Source organism: Ambystoma mexicanum, chromosome 4p, assembly GCF_040938575.1.
Source record: "Ambystoma mexicanum isolate Mex_15411 chromosome 4p, UKY_AmexF1_1, whole genome shotgun sequence".
NCBI lineage: Eukaryota > Metazoa > Chordata > Amphibia > Caudata > Ambystomatidae > Ambystoma > Ambystoma mexicanum.
The window spans coordinates 903,641,174-903,669,058 of NC_090927.1; the positions used below are offsets into that span (position 1 = coordinate 903,641,174).

Consider the following 27,885-nt stretch of genomic DNA (forward strand, 5'->3'; position numbering starts at 1 on the left):
GGACACCCTTTAGGTTTTGCCCGCTTTGCAAGGGCAAGTTTACTTGGAAGGACAAGCATTCACGGTGTAACCGCTGCTTGCCCCTCGATCACAAGGAGGAAGGTTGCACGGCTTGTCGGCTTTTTAAGCCGAAGACTCTAAAAGACCGTAGGGTCAAAAGGTGGGCGGCCTACGCTATGTCGAAGGCCGACGCTCCACCCACCGTCGCTACCTCCGACAGTGACGAGGAACGTGATACCACGACCTCCGCTACGGAAGTCGTAAACCCCCCCTAGAGAGCGCACACGCGCTTCGTCGTCTGTCCCTGGCCCCGACGGGCTCGGCTCACGCCCTGCTTATGGGGATGAACACCCCGGCGACACTGACGCACACAAGACCACACATAAGCACACAACCCATGCCTCTTCTTTGCCAAAGGCAAAGAGAGCATCAGCGCCCAAGGAGACGCAGGTTTCACCGGCGGCCTCCTCGGACCGTTCGGGTTCGAAGCCCCTCTCGCAACTGCAGCCGCGACCAGCGACTGGGCTTTCGGCAAATAAGGGCGCCGCCCCCAAATCATCGGCCGGAGCGCATCAGCAGAAAGCGCATGCCGCCGTAGAGCGTTCGACACCCATAATGTCGAAACCACAGCTCCCCGCTGACAAACTAGTCGCTGAGAGCTTGGCGAGGATCGTGGTAGCCGACGCCCACAAGCGTACGCCGAAAGACACGTCGAGCGCTACGCAAAGGTCGAAAGACACACCTGAAGGCTTTTCGGAAGGCGACGGGACACTTTCCTCGACGTTATGGGAGAGGTCGAGCCGTGTTCAGCTACAAGACACCAATTTTCCCCCGCTAGACCGCTCAGGGGTACCCCATGAAACCATGGAAAGGCTCCATCTCTGCATGGAAAGGATGGAGAGGTTTATGAATGCCCAAAACCCTCCCACTCCAAAGAGAATAAGAGAAGGGCCTCAGGAGGACCCCAGGGCCAAAATTCCAAGATTAGTCAATCCCCACCAGGACACAGCCTCAGACTTCGACAGTGTGTATGACCTCACTGGGGAAGAACATTATTTTGAGGAAGAGGATGATTTTATGGACGAGGAAGACGGACGGAACCAGGAGGAAGGTCTGGAGGACAGCCCAGACTCGGTAGGAGAAGGCTTCGGAGAAAATCCAGAAGGAGGACCTTCTCACCCCTGGCAATCACCATCAATATATTCCGACACTGATGTCCTGAACCTAAATCCTCCTGACATTTCACCGGTTAGAAACACGTCTCCCATTGACGATCAACCCACATTTAATGCCCTGTTGCGCAGAGCAGCAGCACACTTCGAACTAGATACTGGGGAGCTCTCTCCTGAATTAGACTTTGTAGAAAGGGTAATTAAGGAGAAACCCCCGGTCAGTCAGACAATTCCCCTCCTCGCTTCGGTGAGGAGAAGAATCATCCCTTCGCTGTCCACACCCGCACTAATCAGAGGGGTCAATCCTAGAATTGAAAAACTTTTCACTCCTTCACCCTCAGACCCGCTGTACATCAGGGGACATTCCATTCCGGATTCCCTGGTAGTAACCAATACAAGAAAGAGGGCAGGGGTACCACTTTCCACCAGTGAGGCACCACCTGACAAGGAGGGCAAGCGGTTATATGCCCTTGCTAAAAGAATTACATCCTCGGCAGCCTTTTCGGCAAGAATTGCCAACAACAATTCTTTGCTCGCTAGCTATGCGGACGCGCAGTGGGCCAAACTGTGCAAAGACGCCGAAGAAGCGCCGGAACCATTACGTACACGCCTGCTTTCAACTATTGGCAAAGGAACCCAGGTCAACCAGAGTATTGTGAAGAGCTCTCTGGATGCGGCAGAAACTGCGGGACGTTCCCTAGTTCAGGGAATAGTCCTAAAACGACACGTATGGCTGCGCAACTCAGGGTTCAAACCGGAGACACAGGCGTCTTTAATAAATAAACCTGTTGAAGACTCCAACCTCTTCGGGAAGGCGGTGGATGAGGCTCTGGAGATGGCTAAAAAAGAGTTCGATACAATCAAAACTCTTGACCAAATCTCTAAGCCCGCTACCATGCGCGGATATGGCAATAAACGCTTTTTTCGTGGCCAACGCCAACAACAAAACCAGCAGCAACAGTACCCTGCCACCAATTTCCAGACCAGTAGTGGCCAGTACAGTCAAAGAGGACAGCGTCGGGGCAAAGGAAGAGGGCGAGGGTCCACCCCGAGAGGTTCCCAAGCCCCTAACAACACCAAGTGACGCGAAGATTCGCGTCCCCTCCCATGCAACACCGGTCGGGGGCCGGATAACATCCTTTCTTCCAGCATGGGAGGGTATAACGTCAGACCGCTGGGTACTTTCCACCGTAGCCCACGGATACTGCATCGAATTCAACAGTTCCCCAACATACAAACCCCCGAGGGGACGACGCATGTCACCGGAACATCTTGCCATCCTTCTACAAGAAGTACAGCAACTGCTGGAAAAGGGAGCCATAGAGGTCGTGCCTCTCTCAGGTAACGGAAGGTATTTATTCAGTGTACTTCCTTGTACCCAAAAAGGATCTAACCATGCGCCCTGTATTAGATCTGCGCCCAGCGAACAAGTTTATCAAACCCCAAAAGTTTCGTATGGTGACCCTACAGGAAGTGATCCCACTGCTATCACAGGGAGATTACATGACAACATTGGACATGAGCGATGCATACTTTCATATTTTAATGTTGCCAGCGCACAGAAAATACCTCCGGTTCATGATAGAGGACAAACACTACCAGTTCAGAGTGCTACCCTTCGGCATAGCATCAGCACCGAGGGTATTCACGAAGGTACTGGCAGTGGCAGCGGCCCACCTGCGCAGGTTGTCCATCCCAGTTTACCCTTACCTCGACGACTGGCTCATAACAGGGGATTCTTACGAAACATGCTTCTCCAATACCCAAAAGACTGTAGACCTTTTGTTCCAGTTGGGCTTCTCCATCAACGAAAAGAAGTCCAGCCTAGACCCCAGCCAAATCAAACAATTCCTAGGGGCTCTAATTCAAACAAAGGACGGCCTCGTCTTCCCCTCCAAAGAGAGGGTTCAAAACATGTTGTTTCAGATCCCTCAATATGTGTCCGGTCGAGAGGTGACGGTACGCAAAGCAATGCGCTTGCTAGGCATGATGGCGTCGTGTATTTATTTGGTACCTCACACGCGCCTGCGCATGCGCCCTATGCAAGAGTGGCTCAACAGCCAGTGGTGTCAGGCCAGCGGACTATGGGACGATCTAGTAGTGGTCTCGCAGGCCTTAGTTCTCTCGCTACGGTGGTGGCCAAAAGAAAACCTAGAAAAAGGGAAACCCTTTGCCACACCCGCGGCGGAAGCCACTCTAACCACAGACGCATCCCTCACAGGATGGGGGGCTCACCTATCCCATCAGACAGCTCACGGAGAGTGGACTCCGAGCGTAGCATCCAAACACATCAATCTTCTGGAGCTACTAGCGGTGTTCAAGGCGCTAAAAGCCTTCCAGGAACACCTACAAGGCAGGACAGTGATGGTTCTTACAGACAGCACCACAGCCATGTATTACAAAAACAAGCAGGGGGGAACCCACTCTCCAGGCCTGTCCAAACTGGCCCAAAACATATGGAAGTGGGCTCTCAAACAGAATATGTTCCTCCTGTCACAACATGTACCAGGGGAACTCAATCTGCTGGCAGACAAACTCAGCAGAGATTTCCCCCTGCCCGAAGAGTATGAATGGCGACTGCACGAAGACATCGTCTTCGACGTCTTCACGCAATGGGGATTCCCAGAAATAGACCTGTTCGCAACCCTGGAGAACTCACAATGCTAAAGTTACGCCTCCAGGTACCCCCAAAACCAATCCAAGGGGAACGGTCTGTCGATTCGATGGTCAGGGAAATTTGTTTACGCTTTTCCCCCCCGACTCCCCTTCTCAACAAGGTGGTGCACAAGATGCACCAGGAACAAGTAACCATGATACTGGTGGCCCCAATGTGGGCCCGACAGCCATGGTTCGCTCACTTGATGGAGATGTCTCTATCTCCCCCAGTGAAACTCCCCTGCCCGTACAACATGCTGTCACAAGACAGGGGCAGGACGCTGCATCCATGCCCCCAGAACACGAATTTAGCAGCCTGGCTCCTGAGGTCGTAGAATTTGGACACCTACAGCTCCCGCAGAGATGCATGGACATCCTCAGGGAAGCCAGAAAACCTAACACTCGCCACTGCTATTCTAGCAAATGGAAGAGATTTGTCATCTGGTGCAGATGAAAGAGCATCAACCCAATTGACTGCTCTCCCACACATATTGTTCTATACCTGACCCATTTATTGGATTCAGGTCTAGTGTTCAATTCCATTAAAGTCCACCTAGCGGCACTTTCTGCATACACCACTTCCCAACTCAAAGTGTCGTGGTGGAAGATCCCTGTTATAAAGGCCTTCATGGAGGGAGTAAAGAGAATACACCCCCCGATAGCTGACCCAGCTCCCGGATGGGACCTTAACGTGGTACTTACAAAACTCATGGGATCACCTTTCGAACCCATGCACAAAGCAACTCTTAAAGACCTCACTCTCAAGACTGCTTTCCTAATAGCTATCACCTCCATCAGGAGAGTAAGTGAACTACAGGCTCTTTCTGTTCTAGACCCCTTTGTTACAGTTCACAAAGATAAAGTGGTTCTACGCACTCACCCAAGGTTTGCTCCAAAATTCATCTCAAAATTCCATGTAAACCAGTCTATAGAACTACCAGCGTTCTTTCAAAATCCTTCCAACTTGGGAGAAAGGACTCTGCACACACTAGATGTGCGCAGAGCGGTCATGTTCTACATGGAAAGAACCAGATCACTGAGGAAGACTAATCAGTTCTTCGTCTCGGTGGCAGCAGGAAGAGAAGGGGATGCAGTTTCAAAGTCCACTATTTCTAGATGGATTGTCCAATGCATCACTCTCTGCTATACTCTTGCTAAGAGAGAACTGCCCTTTAGGCCAAGAGCACATTCTACTCGAGGCACGGGGGCGTCCATAGCATTCATTGCAAATGTTCCCCTTGAGTCCATCTGCAAAGCGGCTACCTGGAGTTCTGTGCACACCTTTACAAAACACTACTGTCTAGATGCACACTCTAGATCTGACTCCCAGGTGGGACACGCAGTATTAAGACATCTTTTCTCTACTGTTCCTTCTCATAACCCACCGCCAACTCCGCGTACTGCTCGCTAGTCTATGCACAGCATGTGATTCTAAGCAGATTAACAAACATCAGAAGACAATGCATTACTTACCGTAAAAGCATTTCTGATGGTTGTATCTGCTTAGATTCACATGCGCCCACCCTTCCTCCCCGCTCGGATGGAAGGAACATAGACATCTTTCTATATTTCTCTCTTTTCTGTACTCACTCACGTCTAGAAGGCTCCCTCAGGGCAGAAAAATACAAACAGAGGGACCTCGACGCGTGAGGGATTGTGGGTACAACACACGTCACTATAGGGATAGTGTTACAGACACGCCTTGTCGACGTCCCCTTTTCGACTACGAAAAACAAAATGCAATACTCCGCAGTGACCACTGGATGTCGGACCTATGCACAGCATGTGAATCTAAGCAGATACAACCATCAGAAATGCTTTTACGGTAAGTAATGCATTGTCATCTTTCCTAACACCAGCCTGCCAGCTCAAACTGGTTCTAGACAGGCGCACTTCAGGGCAAAGACTAGAGAAGTTCTGGTTACCTCACCCACTGCTGTCCTTTCAGGCACTTTGAGCCCCTTGGTGGGCTTTCTAAGGGAAGCCCACCAATGACCAGACACATCAAGACCTCCCCCACCCAGGAATGCAGAAAAAGGCTGAAGTGAGAACAAGTCATCATGAACAGGGCTTAAAGTCCAGCCACCATTGTAGGCAAATGGTGATCCCTGTTACAGCTGCAAAGACAGCCTGCTTTAGAAGTCCACAGAAAGTCTTGCAAAAATGTACACTGCCACCAGCCTGCCCGATGAACTTGTAACAGCAACTAAGTTACTGGAACAGTGAGAAAAGGGAGGCATGGTTTCCCCTCTGCACTCCACATAAGGTGGGGTATGCGGACCTCAAGAAATGAAATACAGGACGCACCAAAATGTGTCCCCCTGTCCTGGTACTTAATCCAGGTAAAATAAAAATGAAAGCTCAAGGAGCTTCCAGCAACACTGCACAGAAAGTGCTGTGTTCTGCAGTAGTGAAGGTTAGTTGCCAGAAAATGTGGAGGAAAGCATAACTCTGTTAAACAGTATCCAAAAGGGATAATACATGGGTCCTAAGTACAGAGTAAAATACTGTGTGGTTAAAGGTTCCCACTTAATCCAAGAGTCCAACAAAATTTGCTGGGGGACTTGCAGGTCGAGAATTTCACTCAAAAAGGCAAATAACACTTCACAATCCACAAATGTGTAAGTGTGACTAAGTGTTTGGTTCCCTGTCCCGATTGGCTGGCCTCCAAACATTGAATGCTGAATGCCTGTGTAGAGGAGCAGGTGGATGCCTCTCCTCTGCTCCCTGCCCCCTAACCACCATCCTATTGGAGAAGGGGCTAAGACCTACAATTAGGAACTCATGCATGAATCCATGCAACATTCCTATAACGCGTAGAGTGTATAAAAGACTGTTAGGGAGATTTATCAAAAATGTGCTAATTCCCTTCTACCTTAGAGACCCCTGCGCTTTTTGCTGGAATTTAATTTCTTACCTGGATAGAGTGGGACCTTCCTCCCACACTCATGTATTTTTTTCTGCGTTTTATTCTTTGTGTTTCTTTGACTTTGAAGTCTGACAAACTCCATAGGCATCCTCTTTACATTGTGACACACAGCACCTTCAGTGCAGTAGTACAGGGAAGTCTTAGTTTCACCAAGAGAAGGTATTTAAACCTTTGGGAAATCTGTTTCCAAGAGCAGTGAAGTGAAATTGACTTTACTTACAAATTGTAACTTTCTAGACCCAGCACACCCTATTTTACAATAGGGTGCTGGAGGGGTAACTTAGTATCCACTTTGTCTGTTTCTCATGTAACATTTTTGTTACCCTGTCTACAATTAAAGGCTTGTTGCAGTGGTTTACTTTTTACTACCATTGTGTTTTTACCATGGGCTGCAATTGCAGGCTTCGAAAGGCACCCATGGGTGCCCATTTTGTCAAAAAAGCCCCAGTCTTCCTTTTTCACCATTTCTTGCTTGAAAGGTCCTTCTTGAGAAGAAACCAGGTTTGGCCCCCTGTTTTGTCTTTGACGGGATTCACGAGTGAAGCCGCCATTGGCTCCAGAGTGTCTGGCAGGGGCAGGAAGCGAGGGAGATGCCCGAAACTCCCTGTGCTTAGTCTCCTAGGAGACAGGAATGCACTCTTAGGTGGTTGGCCGACTGGCTGTCCGGCAAGGACAGCCACCCTGCTGGGTGACTGACAGCTTGGCTGGAATTAATGGGAGAAACCTACCTACAAGACAAGACAAGGCTTTTGGCTTGGAAGGCAGACTAGACTACTGGAACGAAGAAATCTGCAGAAGAACTTGAAGATGCCTGCTGCAACTCCTGGACTGTTGCTTTGCCCGGTGACGCCCTGTTGAAGTGCTGAAACTCCTAATTCGTCTTGACGAGAGAAGCCCTGCAAGGACGACTTCTCCCCTGGAGTTGGTGGGACCAGTCAACTCCAAAGTTAACTCGTCTGGACATCCTCTCGGAGCTGGCCTTTCTTGCTTGCTGCTGCAGGAACCGAAGTGCCAGGGAGAGGAACACCAGACTTTTTAAGACGGACCCAAGCTGCTGGAAGATCCCCCGGACTCCCAGTAAGCCAGACTGACCAAACCCTGAGCCACCTCAACAGAGTGCTGGACCCCAGATGCGAGGAAGGTGCAGAGTGGTATCTGTGAGACCACTGTGGTGCTATTTGCTGAGATGCGAGGAGCTGAAACTGCAAAGTGACGCTGAATAGAAGTTTGTCCTTTTCTGTCGCCGACCGTCCTGTTGCAGGAGTCCCCAGAAGTCCCCCCTCTTGTCCCCACGACTGAGGCACAGGAACAGGATCTGCAGAGCCACACAGGAACAGATGCCAGCTGGAACTATTCTTCTAGGTACTGTACAGTCTAAAGTGGACTTACCTCTTGTTGTAAGATTGGCTGTTCTCAGTTAAGACTTGCCTTGGTTGCCTTGCAGAGTTGTTTGCATCTTTGCCTTTCACAAGCCCAACAGCTTGTGGCCTTTCAAGTGTTCATTACTTCCACAAACTCATTTGAAAACTTTGTGCAAGACTTTTACTTACCTATCATAAGATCTTCAGCTTCACTAGAATTTTTCTTTCAACTATCATTGACTTGCCTGGCTCCCTGAAAGACTTGTACCTCTGACTCTGTGCTTTACCTTTTCCCCCAGGAAAGGGTTAATTTACTTTGCATTGGAGGGTTTTAAGAAGTACTTACCAGTTTATGAAGTGTTGTTTACTTGTCTTCTATTCCTATAACTAGCAGTTACACCACAAACAGTATAACTCTACTAGTGATTAATCAATGGCTAAAGTGTCCTAGCTATTTAAGTCACCTGAGGGTGTAGGAAGTTAGTCATCCCCAATGGGTATCATCATTAGAGTAACCAAGTTTGTTTGTTTGTTTATTTGATAATGCGCTCCAAGCCCTTGGGCAGCTGGGCGCAACAATACAAGTAGACTCAAAACTTAGTTACAGTGCCTGACACAGGCTATTACAAAACAGAGGTAATTTACAACAAATGATACAAGTGATACAGTACATATAGGATCAAGATGGGTAAGCGTAGAAGAATACCGTTTTAACATATGTATAACATGATCAGCTAGATAAGGGTGAATATCGATACATATCATTGTTGTGCAGCCATTTGAGAGCGTTACATCTAAATCTAGTGTAAGGTAATGGGCGTCTAAGGTCAGGTGGGAGTATGTTCCATGATTGTGCAGCTCTAACAGGGAAGCTAGATCCACCCGCTGTGTTAAGTTTGAATCTCGGGACTTCAAGTAAGAAGGTGTTGGCAGATCTTGTCAGTCGGTTTGAGGGTCTCCAGTTGATTCTTTCAGCTAGGTAGGGGGGTGCTTGATTGTTGAGGCATTTGGATGTGAGAGAAATAGTTTTAAGGAGGATTCTGTCCTTTATCTTTAGCCAGTGGGCCTCAGTCCGGTGTTTGGAGATATGCTCTCTATGTGGGATATTCAAAGCTGCTCTTAGGGCATTATTTTTTAATCTCTGGAGTTTGTCAATGACCGACTTATTTACACCGGAGTTTAGGGCGTTGCAATAGTCCAGTCTGGACATGGCAAGGGCATTGGCCAAGGTGATGCAGCTGGCACTGGACAGGAAGGGTCTGGGAGCACGGATGAGTTTACACGTGTAAGTGGTTGTAGAGGCGAGGGCAAGTGTGTGTTTGAAAGTATACTTTAAAGTTACATGTGCTTGCTCCCTTCTGAAAAAGGCTTATATAACTGACTGTTTAATAAATCATTGTTTAATCAAGAAACCTTGAGTGTAAGTGTTTTTGAATAGCTGTCACTGTGAAACTCTGTTACAAACTTATTGCTCACATTGACCCCTCTTGAGATGAGCCTGGCTGCTCAGCCACACTACCAACCGGTGTAGTTCAGACTTCTATAAAAGGTTGGGTCTGTGGGATATGGGTCTGTAGGATATTTTGACCCACTCAGCTATGCTGTTACACCACTTTCCTTCTTTGATGCCAGAAACAGCAGAAAATGGATGTGCTGACTCCTGTGCGTGCCAAGATCCCTAAACTGTGCATTGCAATAATAAATGGCTGCACCACCCTGCAAACACACATTTCAGGTGGTGTGGAACAGAGTACTCCCTGCAGGAGTAAGCCAGTGTGCTCTGAAACATTTTACATGGGGCAAAGGAAAGAAGCAGCATTACTTTGCTGTAAACCCAAAATGGCTCTTTAAAAACATAATCTTTTCAACCTTCAAAGTGCTGTTTGGCGCTAAATCCATTCATTTCTTATGAACCACTGTGATGAAAGGGCCCTGTAGTGCCCAAGATCAGACTTGTGTCTCAAAGGGAACCGGGCCTCATTTGAATGACAGCTCCTACATAAAGTATATTTGAAAAAGCAACCTAGGGACTTTGTTTTTCATTTCCATGGGAAACGCGGCTATTTCTTTGCAACAGTATCTAAAGAATCAGCTGTCCAGAGAAAGACTCTAAACAAATGCTTGATACATTTATCCAGGCTGCAAACAATTCCAGCACTCAAGGGAAGGACTATAGCGGACTAAAATGTGTATTTGCTGCAGATGAAAACCAAATTTAAAGGAATAAGTTTAATGTGCTTTTTCCTGAATGAGGAGCAAAATCCCCCTTTTTTTTAAAGTATGTTATTGTGTAAAGGCTTGATTATTTAAGAATGTAAAAGGATTTTATACTGTTAAAAATCCACCTATAAACTGTTTTAATTCCATAGGTTTAAACTAAAGATTTAAAAGGTGAAACTCATAAAGCTCAACCCAGTCTGAGTTGGTAAAATATATTTAAAAGAAAAAAAAACATGCTCTGCCAGTTGCTGGCCCTGAGAAAGGGTGACACCTCATAAACTGCTGAAACAGGAAAAGGCTAATTGCTAGCTGGAGGCCTTGGAATACCCAGGACAATGGGGTTTTCCAGTCGGCATCAGACATTCGTCTCTGCCCCAGGCTAACACAATAGCAGGCTAAGACTCTCACCCTTCCAGTGGGAGGGGCAGGAAGCTTCACTCTCAAGGGAGAGGCCCCTCATTCTACTTCAAAGGGATTGACCTTTGCTTACACTTAGGGGGGGTCGGGGGGGGGGACTGACAAGTGTCATTTGGTCTAAAATGCCCATTTTGCAACTGAACTTTGAAGACATTTAACTTGGCAGCAAGAATGAGAAAAATGTGAAAAGTGCATACTTCTAAATCTAATGTTATGCTATTCACTTGAAGACTTGGTAGGACTTACTACTGCATAAGAAACAGAAGTTATGAAGAATGACCGATTGTGTGGAATGTATTAATGTAGCAAACATAACATTATGTACATATATCCAGGGGTAATTGTGCATTTATATACAAAATTGGGAAATGTTAGGACAAATCTTTCATGGGTAAAATCGACAAAATGTCACAAAGACTAAACCAGGTCCCACAGACTTGGGATTTGGATTGAAATGTGACCCACAAAATATGTAACTTGTGTACCTGATATCTTAGCGGTCATAACTACATAAGTATGTATTTGTGGGAAAGTTAGATTTTGGTTCCAGTGGCTAGGGGACGTTCTAGTCATTGTAAAAATCATCTCATAAACATGACACCCTTTTTCTGTCATCCAATCAGTGAAAAGCAAGGCAGAAACTGTGCTCTTGCCCAATCCTAGCATTAGGGGTGTGGACAGTAGGTCTGCCCCTGCCATATAATTTAGTGATGTCATTTGGCATGATAAATAAGGGAACCTCACAGCACACAGACAGATTCCTGACTTCTTCCTGAATTTCTGTGTGGCGCCCTGTCCCTTTTCTTCTCCATTCTTGTTCCTGATTCATCCTGATTTCCTTACAAAGCCAAGGCCTCAGCATTGCTGAACCCCTTTTTCAGCTAGGCCTCAAACTCTAAAAATCCCCAAAACCTAAGGCAAGCCTTCTGATCCATTCTGGCTTGCTACTACTAAATGCATGCCGGGTGCAAAAACTCCATCACACTGATCTCCAGTCTCCAGTAACCAGCGCAGTCCAGTGCGGTCTACAGTCTTGACCAGTCCGGTGACCAGAACCGCCAAACTGACCCTATCCCGCCAGATGTGCCCTGCTGCCCTTGGTTAAACCTGATCCGTATGATGACCAAAACCCTTGACGGTCCAAAATCTTAAATTAAAGTGGACTAAGTATTAATAGGAAGCATAGAAAATCACAGCATATCTTGCCTCGTTTTGTTCCTTCCCAATCTCTAAACCATCCTATCCTTACCTTAAGGACTTGTAATAGTGTCACACCCATTCTTGAAACCTTTCCTTTGATTCTTAGCGCTAGTGGTAACTTCTTTAAAGAATTGTCTTGTGAAATCCTAACCCTCAATCCTCCTTTGGGTAATCGGACTGAGTCTGCCAGGGCAGACACGGAGGTGCTGGGGTTGGTTCCGCGGATCAACTCTAGAGCTTACTGTGTTTCAATCTGGTTACCTAGCCTGAATGCCCTAGTGTAGAGCATAACTATCCTTGTAAAAATTGATTTCTGTTTTCTTTTTCGCGCCATTATTTCCCAAAAACGCCTCTGATTCAACATTGCATAACTCACTCAATTTAATAGTTAGAGACGTCATTTCAACTCTGGAGCATACCTAAGACCCATAGCTACCTCCCAACCTAAAAACCGCACTCGGATATATTTCAACTGTTTTTCTTTAAAACCGGTTGGTTACAGTTAGGCGGGAATCCGCAATTCTGAAAAGTTTTACACGTGTGATTTTCAATTTAAATTATTTTCAAACTTCCATTTGGATTTTAAGTATTTCCTGTTGCTCAAACTGTAGCTCATGATTTTTGGCATCTTGTCAATGTTGCTCCCATAGAAATATGTGTTGATTTAGGACTGTTACACACTTCATTGTTTTACTAAGCCGTTTTCGAATGTCATTTTCAGAGTGTAAGATTTCCAACCCGTTGTTCTCTCTTGTTTGGGGAGGGACAGTTGTATTCGAATTCTGTTAACTGTTCTTTATTCCTGATTACCTGCTGCTTCCTTATATCCAATTAGAATTGCTGATTTGGTTGAGGAATTTTGCAGGGGCAAATCCTAACGTAGGTGCTATCTTTTCAAACAAGCCAAAAGTGTTATTTTCTCTCTTTTCCTTCTGTGTTGCTAAAAAGTGAATTTAAGTGCTCTACATATCTTTCTGTTATTGTCACCACATTGGTGATTGCTGCTCCTTATTTAAAGTATATGTTTGATTTGAATTTTAAATAAATGTTAACTTCACCAACTAGCCTGATTCCTGGTCTATTGTGACCTGGGGGTATTTTGAGAAGGGGTGTGATGTGAGTGGTGTATCACTCTGAATATTGAACCTATAGACATAATAACAATAAGTATTTCAGCTGTGCGCTGCATACTAGGCTGAGACCAGGGTATATTGCCTGATTGAAGGCGGTCAGGGTTGTTGTAGTGCACCCAAAGGGTACTCCATACAATCTTGCCTAACAAAGACGATATGCACTCAGGTAGCCATTCATATTGTACCCTCGCGTAAAAGCAGAAGGATGCTACCAGGAAGGGTGCCCACTACCAACATTTCAGAATGTGGTTATGAGTAATGCGTATGAACTCTAAATAAAGTGAAGATGACAGAATGTCACAAAGGACATATATGAACCGAAACGATATGAGTATACTTAAAACTGACAATGTTACTGAAGCACAAAGATGAATATGTAATTAAAGCAAAGGGGACGTCGACAAGGCGTGTCTAACACTATGCCTATAGTGACGTGCGGTGTACCCACAATCCCTCGCGCGTCGAGGTCCCTCAGATTGTTTTTTTCTGCCCAGATATTGGCCGCCTTTATGCGGAGCTCCTTGAGAGACCTTGCAAATTCATTTACTCGACCTTTGGTCATTATTAATATATATTTACATGAGATCCCTCCCTCGACGTAGCTGTGAAGCCTTTTCTCCGCCGAGTAAGAACTTCGGTGGCGGGGACGAGACGGAGGAGATCCTTCGCGCTGCCGAACACGTGGCCTGGCCTCGCCGGCCATAAGACAGTAGGGAGAGTGGGGTCGTGGGACATTTCTTGTTTCTCTCTGAGAATGCCTTTCCTTTTCCCCCCTCCCTTTCCCTCGGGGTTGATATCACAGTGAAATATTTCCTCAGCTATGGAGAGGACACCCTTTAGGTTTTGCCCGCGTGCAAGGGCAAGTTTACCTGGAAAGACGAGCATAAACGGTGTAACCGTTGCTTGCCCCTCGACCACAAGGAAGATGGCTGCGCGGCTTGTCAGCTTCTTAAGCCTAAGACTTTAAAGGACCGCAGGGTCAAAAGGTGGGCGGCCTACGTCATGTCGAGGTCCGATTCCTCACCTGCCACCGTAGAAAGTGACGAGGAATGTGATAACCCGCAATCCGTTACGGAAGTCGTAGACCTCTCTAAGGAGCGCTCGCGCTCCTCGTCATCTGTCCCCGGCCCGACAAGTTCGGCTCACGCCTTGCTTATGGGGATGAACACCCCGGCGACACTGACGCACACAAAAAACACTCCAATAAATACATAACCCACGGCTCTTCTTCGTCGAAGACTAAGAAACCATGAGCGCCAATGGAGACGCAGGTTCCACCGGCCTCCTCCTCAGACCGTAAGAGTCTTAAGCCCCCCTCGCAATCGAAGACGCGACTGGACTTCCCCCAGATAAGGGCGCTAACCCCAAACCGCCAGACGAAGCGCTCCGTCAGAGTGCCCGTCGCCGTAGAACGTGCGACGCCCGTAACGTCAATACCAGAGCCCTCCACGGACAGATTAGTCGTCGAGAGCCTGGTGAGGATAGTTTCTGCCGATAGCCAGAAGCGGACGGCGAAAGATACGCTGAATACTGCTCAGAAGGCTGGAGAAACGCCGAAAAGGCCTGAAGGAAGGCAGGAACTGCCCTCTTCATCTAAAGGGACTCCTAGCCTACCAGAAGGCTTTTCAGACGGCGACAGAGACATTTCTTCGACGTTATGGGAGAGGTCAAAGCGTTTTCATGCCAAAGACCCTTCTCTCTCCACCCCACCCCAGACTGCTCAGGGGTACCTCATGAGACCCTGGAGAGACTCCAGTTCTGTATGGAGAAGATGGAGAGGTTTATGGAGACTCAAAATCTACCACCACCCAAGCGGGCAAGAGAGGGACCTCAGATGGACCCCAGGGCTAAATTCCCTAGGCTGTTTAATCCCTCCCAAGTGGATGTAAATTTATATGACCTCACTGAAGAGGACACCCACTTTCAGCTGGAGGATGAATTTTTAGGCAACGAAGAGGAACAAAACCTAGAGGAAGAGGGTTTTGAAGAAAATCCAGATATAGGTGGGGTGGGCTTCGGAGAAGACCCAGAGGAAGGTGCTTCACAGCCCTGGCAGTCCCCATCAGCTTTTTCGGACCCTGATGTACTAAACCTGTCCCCTCCGGAGGACTCACCTAATAGGAACACTTACCCTATAGACGATCAACCTACATTTAATGCACTACTACGCAAGGCGGCAGCGCATTTCGAAATAGACACTGGGGAGATTTCTCCTGACATTGACTTTGTGGAGAAGGTAATCGAGAAGAAACCCCCTGTCAGCCAAACCATTCCCCTCCTCGCCTCAGTAAGGAGACGAATTATCCCTTCACTATCTACACCCGCGTTGGTCAGAGGGGGTCAACCCGAGGATAGAAAAACTATTCAGTCCCTCCCCTTCAGACCCGTTGTACGTCAGGGGCCACTCTTTACCAGACTCCCTAGTGGTGACAAATACAAGGAAGAGAGCAGGGGTCCCGCTGTCTACCAGCGAAGCACCACCAGATAAAGAGGGCAAAAAAAAAAATTGTATGCCCTGGGGAAGAGGATCACAGCCTCCGCTGCTTTTTCCGCAAGGATTGCAAACAACAATTCCTTGCTAGCAAGTTACGCAGACGCACAATGGAGCAAGCTACGTAAGGACGCCGAGGAGGTACCAGAACCCCTACATACACGCCTTCTGGCCACGATTACTGAAGGGACCCTAGTCAACCAAAGCATTGTGAAAAACACTCTGGATGCTGCAGAAACGGCTGGCCGTTCCCTAGTCCAAGGAATACTCCTCAAATGCCATGTCTGGCTGCGTAATTCGGGGTTTAAACCTGAAACACAAGCATCTCTAATCAACAAGCCTATAGAAGATGCCAACCTCTTTGGAAAGGCGGTTGATGAGGCACTAGAAACGGAAAAGAAAGAGTTTGACACCATCAAAACCCTAGACCAGATTTCTAGGCCTCCTAACAAACGTGGCTATGGCAATAGGCGCTTTTTTCGAGGCCAACACCAGCAGCAAAATCAGCAGCAACAATACTCTGCAAACAACTGGTCCTCTAACCAATGCACCAGTGGCCAATACAACCATAGAGGACAACGCCGTGGCAAAGGGAGAGGTCGGGGTTCTACCCCTAGAGGTTCCCAAGCCACCAACACCAAATGACATGAAGATTCGGGTCCCCTCCCATGCATCGCCGGTCGGGGGCCGGTTAACATCCTTTCTTCCAGCATGGGAGGGAATAACTTCAGACCGCTGGGTACTATCAACCATAGCCCGCGGCTACGTTATAGAATTCAACAGTTCCCCAACGTACAGACCCCCAAGGGGACGACGCATGACACCAGAGCACCTCGCCATCCTTCTACAAGAAGTGGACCAGCTACTGGAAAAAGGAGCTATAGAGGTCGTGCCTCTATCTCAGGTAACTGAAGGTATTTAGTCAGTGTACTTCCTTGTACCCAAAAAGGACTTAACCATGCGCCCTGTATTAGATCTGCGCCCAGCGAACAAATTTGTCAAATCTCAAAAGTTTCGTATGGTGACCTTACAGGAAGTGATCCCCCTGCTATCACAAGGAGATAACATGACAACACTGGACATGAAAGATGCATACTTTCATATTTTAATGTTGCCAGCGCACCACAGAAAATACCTCTGGTTCATGATAGAGGGCAAACACTACCAGTTCAGAGTGCTACCCTTCGGGATAGCATCAGCACCGAGGGTATTCACGAAAGTACTGGCAGCGGCCCACCTGCGCAGGTTGTTCATCCCAGTATTCCCTTACCTCGACGATTGGCTCATAACAGGGGATTCTTACGAAACATGCTTCTCAAATACCCAAAAGACTGTAGACCTTTTGTTCCAGCTGGGCTTCTCCATCAACGAGAAGTCGTCCAGCTTAGACCCCAGCCAAGTCAAACAATTCCTAGGGGCTCTAATTCGAACAAAGGACGGCCTCGTCTTCCCCTCCAACAAGAGGGTCCAAAACATGCTGTTTTCGATCCCTCAATATGTAGCAGGTCGAGTGGTGACGGTACGCAAAGCAATGCGGTTGCTAGGAATGATGGCGTCATGTATTTATTTGGTACCCCACGCGCGCCTGCGCCCAATGCAAGAGTGGCTCAACAGCCAGTGGTGTCAGGCCAGCGGACAATGGGACGATCTAGTGGTGGTCTTGCAGGCCTTGGTTCTCTCGCTACGGTGGTGGTCGAAGGAAAACCTGGTAATAGGGAAACCATTCGCCACCCCCACAGTGGAAGCCACTCTAACCACAGACGCATCCCTCACAGGATGTGGGGGGCTCACCTATCCCATCAGACTGCTCACGGAGTTTGGATTCCGAGCGTAGCTTCCAAGCACATAAACTTACTGGAGCTACTTGCTGTATTCAAGGCACTAAAAGCCTTCCAGACACAACTACAAGGGAAGACAGTGATGGTCCTCACGGACAGCACCACAGCCATTTACTACCTCAACAAACAAGGGGGCACTCCCTCTCCGGGACTGTCCAAGCTGTCCCAGAACATCTGTCAGTGGGCTCTCAAACACATGTTCCTACTGTCACATGTACCAGGGGAACTCAATCTGCTAGCAGACGAACTAAGCAGAGACGTCCCTCAGAGTACAAATGGCGTTTACACGAAGACATCGTCTTCGATGTTTTCACACAATGCGGATTCCCAGAAATAGACCTGTTTGCAACCATGGAGAACTCACAATGCCTATATTACGCCTCCAGGTACCCCCAGAACCAATCCAAGGGGAACGGTCTATCGATTCCATGGTCAGGGAAATGGGTTTACGCTTTTCCCCCGACTCCCCTTCTCAACAAGATTGTGCACAAGATGCACCAGGAACAAGTTACCATGATATTAGTGGCTGGCCCCTATGTGGGCCCGGCAGCCATGGTTCGCTCACCTGATGGAGATGTCTCTATCTCCTCCAGTGAAACTTCGCTGCCCGTACAACATGCTGTTACAGGACAAAAGCAGGACACTGCATCCATGCCCTCAGACCATGAACTTAGCCTCCTGGATCCTGAGATCATAGAATTTGGACATTTACAACTCCCGCAGAGATGCCTGGACATCTTCAGGGAGGCTAGAAAGCCTAACACTCGTCACTGTTATTCTAGCAAATGGAAGAGATTTGTCATCTGGTGTAGAGGAAGAAACATCAACCCTGTTGACTGCTCTCCCACACAAATGGTTCTGTACCTGACACATTTACTGGACTCTGGTCTAGTATTCAATTCTATTAAAGTCCACCTAGCGGCTCTTTCTGCATACACCACTTCCCAACTTAGTGTCATGGTGGAAAGTCCCAGTTATTAAAGCCTTTATGGAGGGGGTAAAGAGAATACACCCTCCAATGTCGTACTTACCAGGCTCATGGGCTCACCATTCGAACCCATGCACAAGGCAAATCTTAAAGACCTCACTCTTAAGACCGCCTTCCTAATTCCTATCACCTCCATTAGGGTAAGTGAACTACGTGCTCTTTCCGTTCTAGACCCCTTTGTAACGGTTCACAAAGATAAGGTGGTTCTACGCACACAGCCAAGGTTTGCACTGAAATTCATCTCGAAATTCCATGTCAACCAGTCAATAGAACTACTAAAGTTCTTTCAAAACCCTTCAAATTTGGGAGAACAAAGCCTGCATACACTTGATGTGCGCAGAGCTGTCATGTTTTATATGGAAAGAACTAGACCACTGAGAAAGACTAATCAGTTCTTTGTGTCGGTGGCAGCAGGAAGAGAAGGAGATGCAGTCTCAAAGTCCACTATATCTAGATGGATTGTTCAATGCATCACTCTGTTACACTCTTGCTAAGAGAGAACTACCCTTCAAGCCAAGAGCACACTACTCGAGGCACTGGGGCATCCATAGCATTCATTGCAAATGTTCCACTTGAGTCCATTTGCAAAGCGGCAACCTGGAGTTCTGTACACACGTTTACAAAACACTGTCTAGATGCCCACTCTGATTCCCAGGTGGGACAAGCAGTATTAAGACATCTTTTCTCTACTGTTCCTTCTCACAACCCACCTCCAACTTCGGGTACTGCTCGCTAGTCTATGCACAGCATGTGATTCTAAGCAGATTAACAAGCATCAGAAGACAATGCATTACTTACCGTAAAAGCATTTCTGATGGTTGTATCTGCTTAGATTCACATGCGCCCACCCTTCCTCCCCGCTCGGATGGAAGGAACATAGACATCTTTTTATATCTCTTTTCTGTACTCACGTCTAGAAGGCTCCCTCAGGGCAGAAAAAATACAAACAGAGGGACCTCGACGTGGGAGGGATTGTGGGTACACCGCACGTCACTATACGGATAGTGTTATAGACACGCCTTGTCGACGTCCCCTTTTCGACTACAAAAAACAAAATGCAATACTCTGCAGTGACCGCTGTATGTCGGACTATGCACAGCATGTGAATCTAAGCAGATACAACCATCAGAAATGCTTTTACGGTAAGTAATGCATTGTCATATACGATGATGAAATAATGTGATGATCAATAACTAAATATGCTTTAATGCAAGGTAGAAAAGAAACGTAGAAGCTTGCTAAAAGGAGGTATACCTACGTTTAGGAGGGCCATTGGAAGAAAATGGACGACAGCCTGTGTTTTCAATCAACCTTGTTACCTCAAAAGACGAGTCTAGGATTGCAATTTGAAGAACTGATGAAGCTGTTTTTACGTGCAGAATGAGGGAGTAACTTGGCCGAGGATCAAGAAGGTGATTTCGAGATGGGTGGAAGGCACAAAGGGAGTCGAAGGAATGGGCCACATGCATAAGACATTTGTTAAGATTAGGAGAGATGTGGGCATTTGCAAGTGCCAATTATTGAACAATCACAAGGGCAAAAGCCAATGTTAAGTGGAGTGAGCAAGTCTCTAAAGGCCAGAGCGGGTATGGCACCCTGTTTAATAAAATCAAATCTTAATTAAGAGGCTGAAATGGACAGAATCCGGGTCTCCTAACACGCGACTCAGAAGTCGAAAACAAGGACTATTCATTAAAACTGAGATAGAGATGGTGGTCTGCTCATGCCCCCTCAATGTGCCAGAACAGTGAGCAGACTTCGAGGTCAACCACAAACAGAACGCCTTGGCTAAGGATCAGGTCGATGACATACTATGGTCTAATTGGGGAAAATAAGAAATGAAATGACGCAGCTCTAGCACCTAGGATTTGTTTCTACTCGCGTGCTGCTAAAGAAGCTGAAAGTTCAAGGTTGGATGGGGTTGCCAACCAATCAGGCCTGCCACGCGCTTTGACATGCAGTTGCCAATCCGCTGCCTTATTCTCTGCTATAATCATTATACTTTTTATGTAGGAATATATCATGGCGTGTCCTACAGACAAGGGGCAGCTAGTGAGATATTAACACTTGATTCTAGAAGTAGACATGTTCTCCCTAATCCAATCCCTCCCGGTAGTAGGTTTTGCAAAATGCCTCGTAGGATGATGTCATAGATGAAAATGTATTTTAACTCTGCACAAACAAGATAGTGTGAATATGTATGCATTTATTTTGAGAGCTGTACAACACCCTGCTTTCTTTCATTGAGATTGTATTTTAGCAGTATTTTACCATCTTCCTTGGGTCTGTCCGATTATTTGGTCTAAGATGTTTATTGGTATTTCCATCTAGCTCATAGAGGACCCTTCAAAGTGCTACAGCACACTTGTTGGTTGTTTTAGCCAGTACATGAATGAATGGCTGTCAGTTGGAAGATCTTGTTCTTTTCTCATAGTTCTTTCTGAACTCCACTGTAGATTGCTGTTGCAGTAGATACCAGTGCCTGTACAGCCCCAAGCCTTTTCTTTTCTGCGTCCCCGAATCTCAACTGGTGGAATCCTAGTCTAGGCTCTTACTACTTTTATTTCGTATAGCCTTCCTGGCTGCATTATCTGCCTGTCCTTGCTGAACTCTCTTGCTTGCAGCTCGTGAAGAAATACTTTTTGCCTTGTTGTCTGAAGGTGGTAGCTCCCCTCTGCTTTGCTGGTCTGGATCCTTGAGGGACTGGCTGTGTCTGTCTCAGCTCATCGTGGAATATATTTAAGTTACCCCCAAGTCATTGTATTCAACATCAAATCGTTTTTCTTAATATCTAGCTTGACCTTTGGTCTTTTCCTGTGCTGCCTGTGACCCTTGCTGGGTCCTCCTGAATGTTCCTCATCTTCCGGTTGCTGTCACTGCTAAGTTTCCTCTGCTTTTGTGGTTCAGCTTCCTGGAGTCTTCCTCTACCTCATGGATCTGCCGCATCTGGTCTTCCTCAGCGGATTCCACTGCACCCAACAGAGTACTTTTCCTTGAGGCCTTGCACTCTGAAGCCCTATGTTTTGACCTGGTCAGGGTCTCCCGGATTTTGGTGCAGTGGTGTTTCTCTGCCCCTTCCTTGCCACTGTAGTGCACACCCTGGTTGGGTAAATGTACTAGTGATTTTCTTTTATTTTTAGACTAATAAATCGCTGCTTCTCACTTGCGTACAATGTAGCTATTTATGCAATGTTAATGTTGCTCCTTGTTTCTGCTGGTAGTGGAAAGGGTCCCTAGTTGATCTGCTACTGTACTATCTTCTATGTGCTTACCTAATTGTGAGGCACATTTGTTAAATACTTGTTTGTGTTCCTAATAATACTTTTTGGCAGTGTTTGTAACCTTAAACAGTATTTTTACGTTGTGTTGTGTAGTGTGTTTGGTTGTTGTATGGGATCAATTTTTCCTTCCTAGTAGAGAAGCCAGACTGCTCTGCTACATTTCCATTGCTATTCAGAGGGGTTTGAGAAACCTTGGTGAACACCCTATTACTTCATGAAGGATCGGATTTTTTCCACCCTTGAAAAACCCTAATAACTGGGCCACAGATGCAAGTTGGGGATCTGTTGACTTTAGGAGCCTCAATAAATACCCAATTGGACTTTGAAGATCTATTTGACAATTACATTGTCCTGGTTCGTCACCTTTTCTGTTTGTATAATATTGAAAGTTGTCCTTAATTACCTGTAGTATTTTCTTGTTAGAACTTTATTTTATATTAAGTTGGTTTCCCTAAATGTTTATTTTAATAAAATACTCTTGCATAACTTGGTCTTAAACCTGTTTACCAGTTGAAGGCAGTAAGCAAACACAGGTAGAGAAAGATGTTGTGGATGTTTGAGACCATTTATACTTATCTGCTCTTTCTGAACTATAGGTTTAAAATGTGCAGAAAATTGGTTTGATGATATGCCATTTTTCACCTAATGCTGTTTTCCATTTAAGGTGTACTTATTGACGCAATGAGGAAAGGCTATTGGATTATACTGGATGAGTTGAATTTGGCTCCTACAGATGTCTTGGAAGCTCTGAATAGACTGCTCGATGATAACCGGGAACTTTTTATCTCCGAAACGCAAGAAGTTGTCAAAGCACATCCCAGATTTATGCTGTTCGCTACACAAAATCCACCTGGAGCTTACGGGGGAAGAAAGGTTTGCACACGTGTTGTATGGCTGTTCTTGATAGAATTGAAAAATTCCTGTTGTGTTGACAAATCTACAGGGTATAATTCTTCAGTGTGATGTGGATGACCTTTATTTCTGTCAAACTAGTTCAATAGTGTTTTTCGAAGTACTATTATCTGTAAATACGTTCATTGCTGGTCAGAGTTTGTAGTCTCATTGAAGCTTGCCATCTATAGGGAATCTTTCATTTTACATTCTTTTGACCAATTACATCTCACTGGTTGATTACTTAATTTTTACCTTTTCCCTACAGGAATTACTTTGGGCGATTCAGATGGATTCCTAGAATGCAGGAGGAATTTGCTTTGCTTATCTTCTATAAAATGCTTTTGGGCTTTTCAAACTCCCATAATGCAACATTGATTTATTACACCTTTCCGTTATGCCACAAATGCCTTTTAATTTTATTTATTGGACATTTGTATGATGCCTATATACAGATGTTTCCACAAGAAAAGATGTGTGGGGGAGGCCATGGTAATCAAAAAAGCAGAACAAAAACGGTTATATTGGCCTTGTGACAATCCTATTGTGCAAGTGCATGACAAGGTGCGAAGTGTCAGAGGGTAGACTGAGAAGTGCAGGAGTGGGGTACCTTCCCAGGATGATGGTGGGTGTGGGATAAGTGCAGGGCTTGCCAAGGTGACAAGTGCTGGGGGCAGGTGGTGGAGAGAAGGAGTGTTGTGGACAAGGACCAATTTGGTCTAGTCGGGGAGAAGGGAGCCTTAGGGCAAGTCTTGGCAACGGATGCTGGGGGGACTGATAGGGGGGTCATCTTGCCCCTGTAACTCTGAAGAGACCAGGCGCCAGTTGCAGCGGCAGATGGAGAGTTAGGGATGGTGAGAGGGAAGGAAGAAGAGAAAAGGACAGTCCTGAGTAGTTTCCGGAATTTAAGAAGATCTGGCTCAAGTCTGAGGGCTGTGGGGGGAGGCTGTTCCAGGAGGAGCCAGCTGTGGAAAGGGCTCTACTAACCCCCTCTCTGCTTGGAGAAGCGTTTGACCTGAAGAGTGTTGAAGCCAGAAGACGGACTCTGGCTGGGAGGTATTGAGGGATCGAACGCTGGATGTAAAGAGGTCGCAGGCAGCCTTGTGGATGATGCAAAGGGGCTTGAACTTGGATCCTTGCGGTTGCCGGGAGCCAGTGGAGACATTTTGGGGCTGGAGAGATGTGGTCCTTAGACTTGAGGTCAAGGATAAGTCTCTCAGTCCTATTCCGGATTAGTTGAAGGGAAGAAAGGGGCAGGTTGAGGAAGAGGCTGTCGCAATAGTCAAGACTAGAGAGAACTTGGGCTCTGGCAATTTTGAGTTTCTGGGGGAAGGTGAAGAAAGGTAGAATGCCCCTGACGAGATGCAACTGAAAGTTGGACTTCTCGGCAAGGTCCATGTGTGGAGAGAAATAGGAGTCAAAGATTATAACCAAGTTTTTTTTGCCTTTCGTGGGTGAGGGGAGAGGACCTGGGGGGGTAGGGAGGGCGGCGGCGGAGGAGGGCGGCGGCGGAGGAGGGCGGCGGCGGAGGAGGGCGGCGGCGGAGGGGCAGGATGCAGATGCCTGCCACTTCTGCTTTGCACTTGCGTTTCAAAGCGGCCATTTCAGAGTCATACCAAGAGTTGCATTTCAAGACCGGCTTCATGTGGATCCTCATATGTCCAGGGTTTTAGAGAGATGGAGGTTAGCTAGTACCGGGTCAGAAGGAGAGTATAATGAAGGTGGAGGAGGAGGGATGATGGAAGAGGCAAATGCAGTGACAGACGCACTTCATCTGTTGAATGACGGAGGAGACTGGCAGTGGAGGCGGAGGTGTCGGGCAGGTCAAGGTGGGAAGAGAGGAGAGGGTGGGCAGACCAGGAGAGGGATAGTGAGGGGGGTTAGCGAGAGGGCTGTCTGAGATGAGAGAATACAAGGTGTGGTTTGGGCCAGAGGGAAAGTGTTGCAGAGTTCACGGAAGAGAACACTGGCCCCATCGAGAGTCGAAATGGATGTTGAAGTCCCCAAGGGAAATGAGTTTGGGGGTGGAGGCAAAAAGGGAGGACGGGTCGGCCCATTTGTTAGTAAAGATTTCTCTTTACTGCACCTCTCCTTCTATTTTTATGGAACCCCCAAACTTTTTGTTTATGATTCTGTACTGCTCTTTTTGCAGCTCAGTGAAGCCATAAGCTTCACTACACTGGCTTTTGCTCATATGTTGTGATATGGCATTTATATCGCGCCTGTAAACAAAGTGTTTCTAGGCGCGACGAGAAAAGGAGGGGGCAACCAGGGACGCCATGATAATGAACTTACTAGGCCTTGTCATTCAGATCACGCAAGTGCGTGAAGAGGGAAGGGGGTGGGGGAGAGAGTGTATTTAACTAGCAAGTGCAGCCAGCGGTGGCTCATAAGTGCAGAGAGAAGGGACTGTAGGGTTGCAGATACCGACCCTTAAGTTGAGAGACCTGATGCAGTATGAGGGCAACTGGACATGCAGGAGCCTGGGCCCGAGTTCAGAGATTGACCAGGTGACCAGTGCTTGGAGCAGTCCAGTGCATCAGCAGGGGAGAGGAAAACGGAAAGCAGAAGCGAAAAGCAAGGTCTTGAATTGCTTCCAGGACTGGAGGTGATTCTACTCCATTTTGAGAGGTGCAGGGAGACTGTTCCAGAGAGAGGCCCCAGCCAAGCAGAGAGATCTGCCCCAACTCTGTTTGGAGAAGCATCTGACCCTCAGTTGGAGGTGGATGAGCGGAGAGCTCGATGGAAGATGTTTTGGAAGAGTAAGTTGGAGGTAGAGCGGTCCCAGGCCCGAGAAAGCCTTGTGGACAATGCAGAGGGTCTTGAAGTTGATCCTTGCAGCCACAGGGAGCCAGTGAAGAGATTTCAGCGCTGGAGAGATATGATCCCTGGGCTTGAAGCAGAGGACCAGTCTCGCAGTCCTGTTCTGGATAAGTTGTAAAGGTTGAGGAGTAGAGGCAGAAAGATTTCGCAAGAGGCTGTTGCAATAGTCCAGCCTAGAAAGGACCAAAGCTCTGGAGACGGTGAGCTTCTGGGGCAAAGTAAGAAAAGGAAGAATACCTCAGAGGAGGTGCAGCTGATAGTTTGACTTCTTAGAGACGTCAGAGATGTGAGGAGACAAGGAGAGGGTGGCGTTGAAGATGACACCAAGGTTCCTAGCCCCACAGGAAGAGGGCCCGGGTGGGCTGCCAGAGCGATGGAGGAAAGGAGGGAGCGGCCAATCCCAGTGAGGAGGATCTTGGTCTTAATGGCATTAAGGCAGAGATCATTGGTGGTACAACATTCCTGAATTGTGGCCAGACAGTCTGGAATGAGAAGAAGCAGAGGTGGCTGAGGGGGAACCTGAAGGAGAGCTGAGTGTCATCTGCATAACATTAAACATTGGAGCAGAAAGTAGCGATGTGGTGGGCAAGATGTGTCTGGTAGTGGTTGGAGAGAGGGGGATAGCAAGAGATCTCGAGAGATCTCTCCATATCCATGCTTCTGGCAGTCACGGAGGCAACCAACAGATGCAGTATGTAGATTAAGCAGGAACATAGTGATGGAGATCAGGCTATAGTTAGCAGGAGAGGAAGGATAGGCTGAGGACTTCTTTAGAAGGGGGTGCACAAGAGCGTGCTTAAGGGGGAGGGGAAAGTTCTAGTAGCAAAGGAGTAATTGCAGAAATCGGCCAAGGGTGTCTGTGGTCCTTGAGTGTTCTGGTTGAGCAGGGGAGATAGTTATGGGGAAACCAACATATCATTCAGGCTGTCCGTACTGAGAAACATAGTTTCCCTTGTTCGTGTTACTACTTTTGGTTACTTTATCTCACTTGTGGTAACTTTTATCATTGCACAATGCCGCTTACAATGCAGTTCAATGGGGTACACTTTTTGTTTTGCCCTAGACTAATGCTAACAGGATTGTTGTGTTACCATGGGTGTGCTAAAAGGATAAGCTGGTGGCAGCAGTGACTTTTTCCCACTTTTGAAGAATTTCGTTTTAGCTTCATCACGCTTACCGTGTTTGCCTACCAACTGTGGCTCCTGGTCAAACATGGCCATGCAACGAGGCTTTTCGCTTGTCCTTTTGCCATCTTGTTCTTTAGCCTTTTTCCTGGCCTGAGAGGCCAGGCAAATCCTTACAGACTTCTAGTAACCGGGAAAGCAGAAGCTTTGGGCCGGCTACTGGAGTGCTGTCTTTTTCTGGCAGGTTGTGGGCTGGGACTGTCTGGTCCCAATCCTCAAACTAGTTTGTGTGTCTGAGTGATATGCATAATTGTTCCCGCCAGTGGTCCTGATTGGACCACTGCTGGGGTGTATGTAGGTCAGAAATCCTTGAGAAACCTTAAGGTGCCAAGAATCTTGTCAATCTTTGAGACCCGCAAAGGAACTGGAGAGCCGTCTGAAGCAGGCTTGGCTACCAACTTCTGCTGCTGTCCTGAAGGAGCCCTGTCTGTCTTGATGAAGATCTGCGAAGTATCTCCAACCCTGGGAATAGAGGTGTGGAGGGGAATCCATTCCTGAGGTCTATTCCGTACCCTGAAAGAAGAGCCTTCAGAAGTTTCCGGGACCACACTGTGGCTAACCAACACTGAGCTTTGGCTACAGTGCTCTCGACATCACCCTTCCGACTTTCGACCTGGAACTTTGGGGATCCTCAGCTGGCCCTACGAGACACCTCTGCAGAATGTTGGCATTCTAGCTTCAAGGGGACCTGAGATCGTAGGAAAAGTCTGACCGTGGCAGTTGAGTCCCTTTCGTCGCCGTGACCACCATCCGAAATCACTTACCTGTCCAGTCCTGAGAGGGGTCCTGCATCAGGTTTTGCTGCATTCTTCATTCGAGAGTCGTTGCAACAGTAAGACCCTAACGGGAGATCAGCTAGAACCTACAACCCCTGTGCATCAAGGACTGCGACTGTCGGTGGGAACACCAACCTGGGACCCTCTTTCTTTGTCCTGCCAAGTCTGAGGAAGAAGTGGAAGTGCGGGGGGTAAGTTAGTGACTCTTACCTATCCCTATACTCCCATTATAAGTCTATAGGCTTATAATAAACTTTATTATAACAATATTGGCTTTGACATTGCTTGAGCAGGGGGATACTTCTTATAGCTTGTTTAACTTGTACTGTGACAATTGGAACCCTTCACTGGACCCCAGAGACCCTACCTGCATTTTTTCCTGCTTCAAAGAATCTGTGGAACTTTATCTGAACTATTTGGCGAAAGGCTCCAGACAACTTAGGGCTGGACTTTTTGAGTTGGGGATCATTCTCTGTGGACCTTCATTTCATAATTTAACCTTACCTTTCCTTTGCAGGAGTTTGTG

The 27,885-nt window shown here is 47.2% G+C and overlaps 1 protein-coding gene across 3 annotated transcripts in view; it reads left to right on the top strand.

Annotated features, from left to right (window-relative positions):
• MDN1 (midasin AAA ATPase 1) overlaps nt 1–27,885 on the top strand; it is a 2,688,524-nt gene that overhangs the window by 549,459 nt on the left and 2,111,180 nt on the right. For all 3 annotated transcript variants that reach the window (XM_069606482.1, XM_069606484.1, XM_069606483.1), the window contains exon 25: nt 22,350–22,558. In XM_069606482.1, the coding sequence (XP_069462583.1) occupies nt 22,350–22,558 (209 nt within the window). The remainder of the gene's footprint in view (nt 1–22,349; nt 22,559–27,885) is intronic.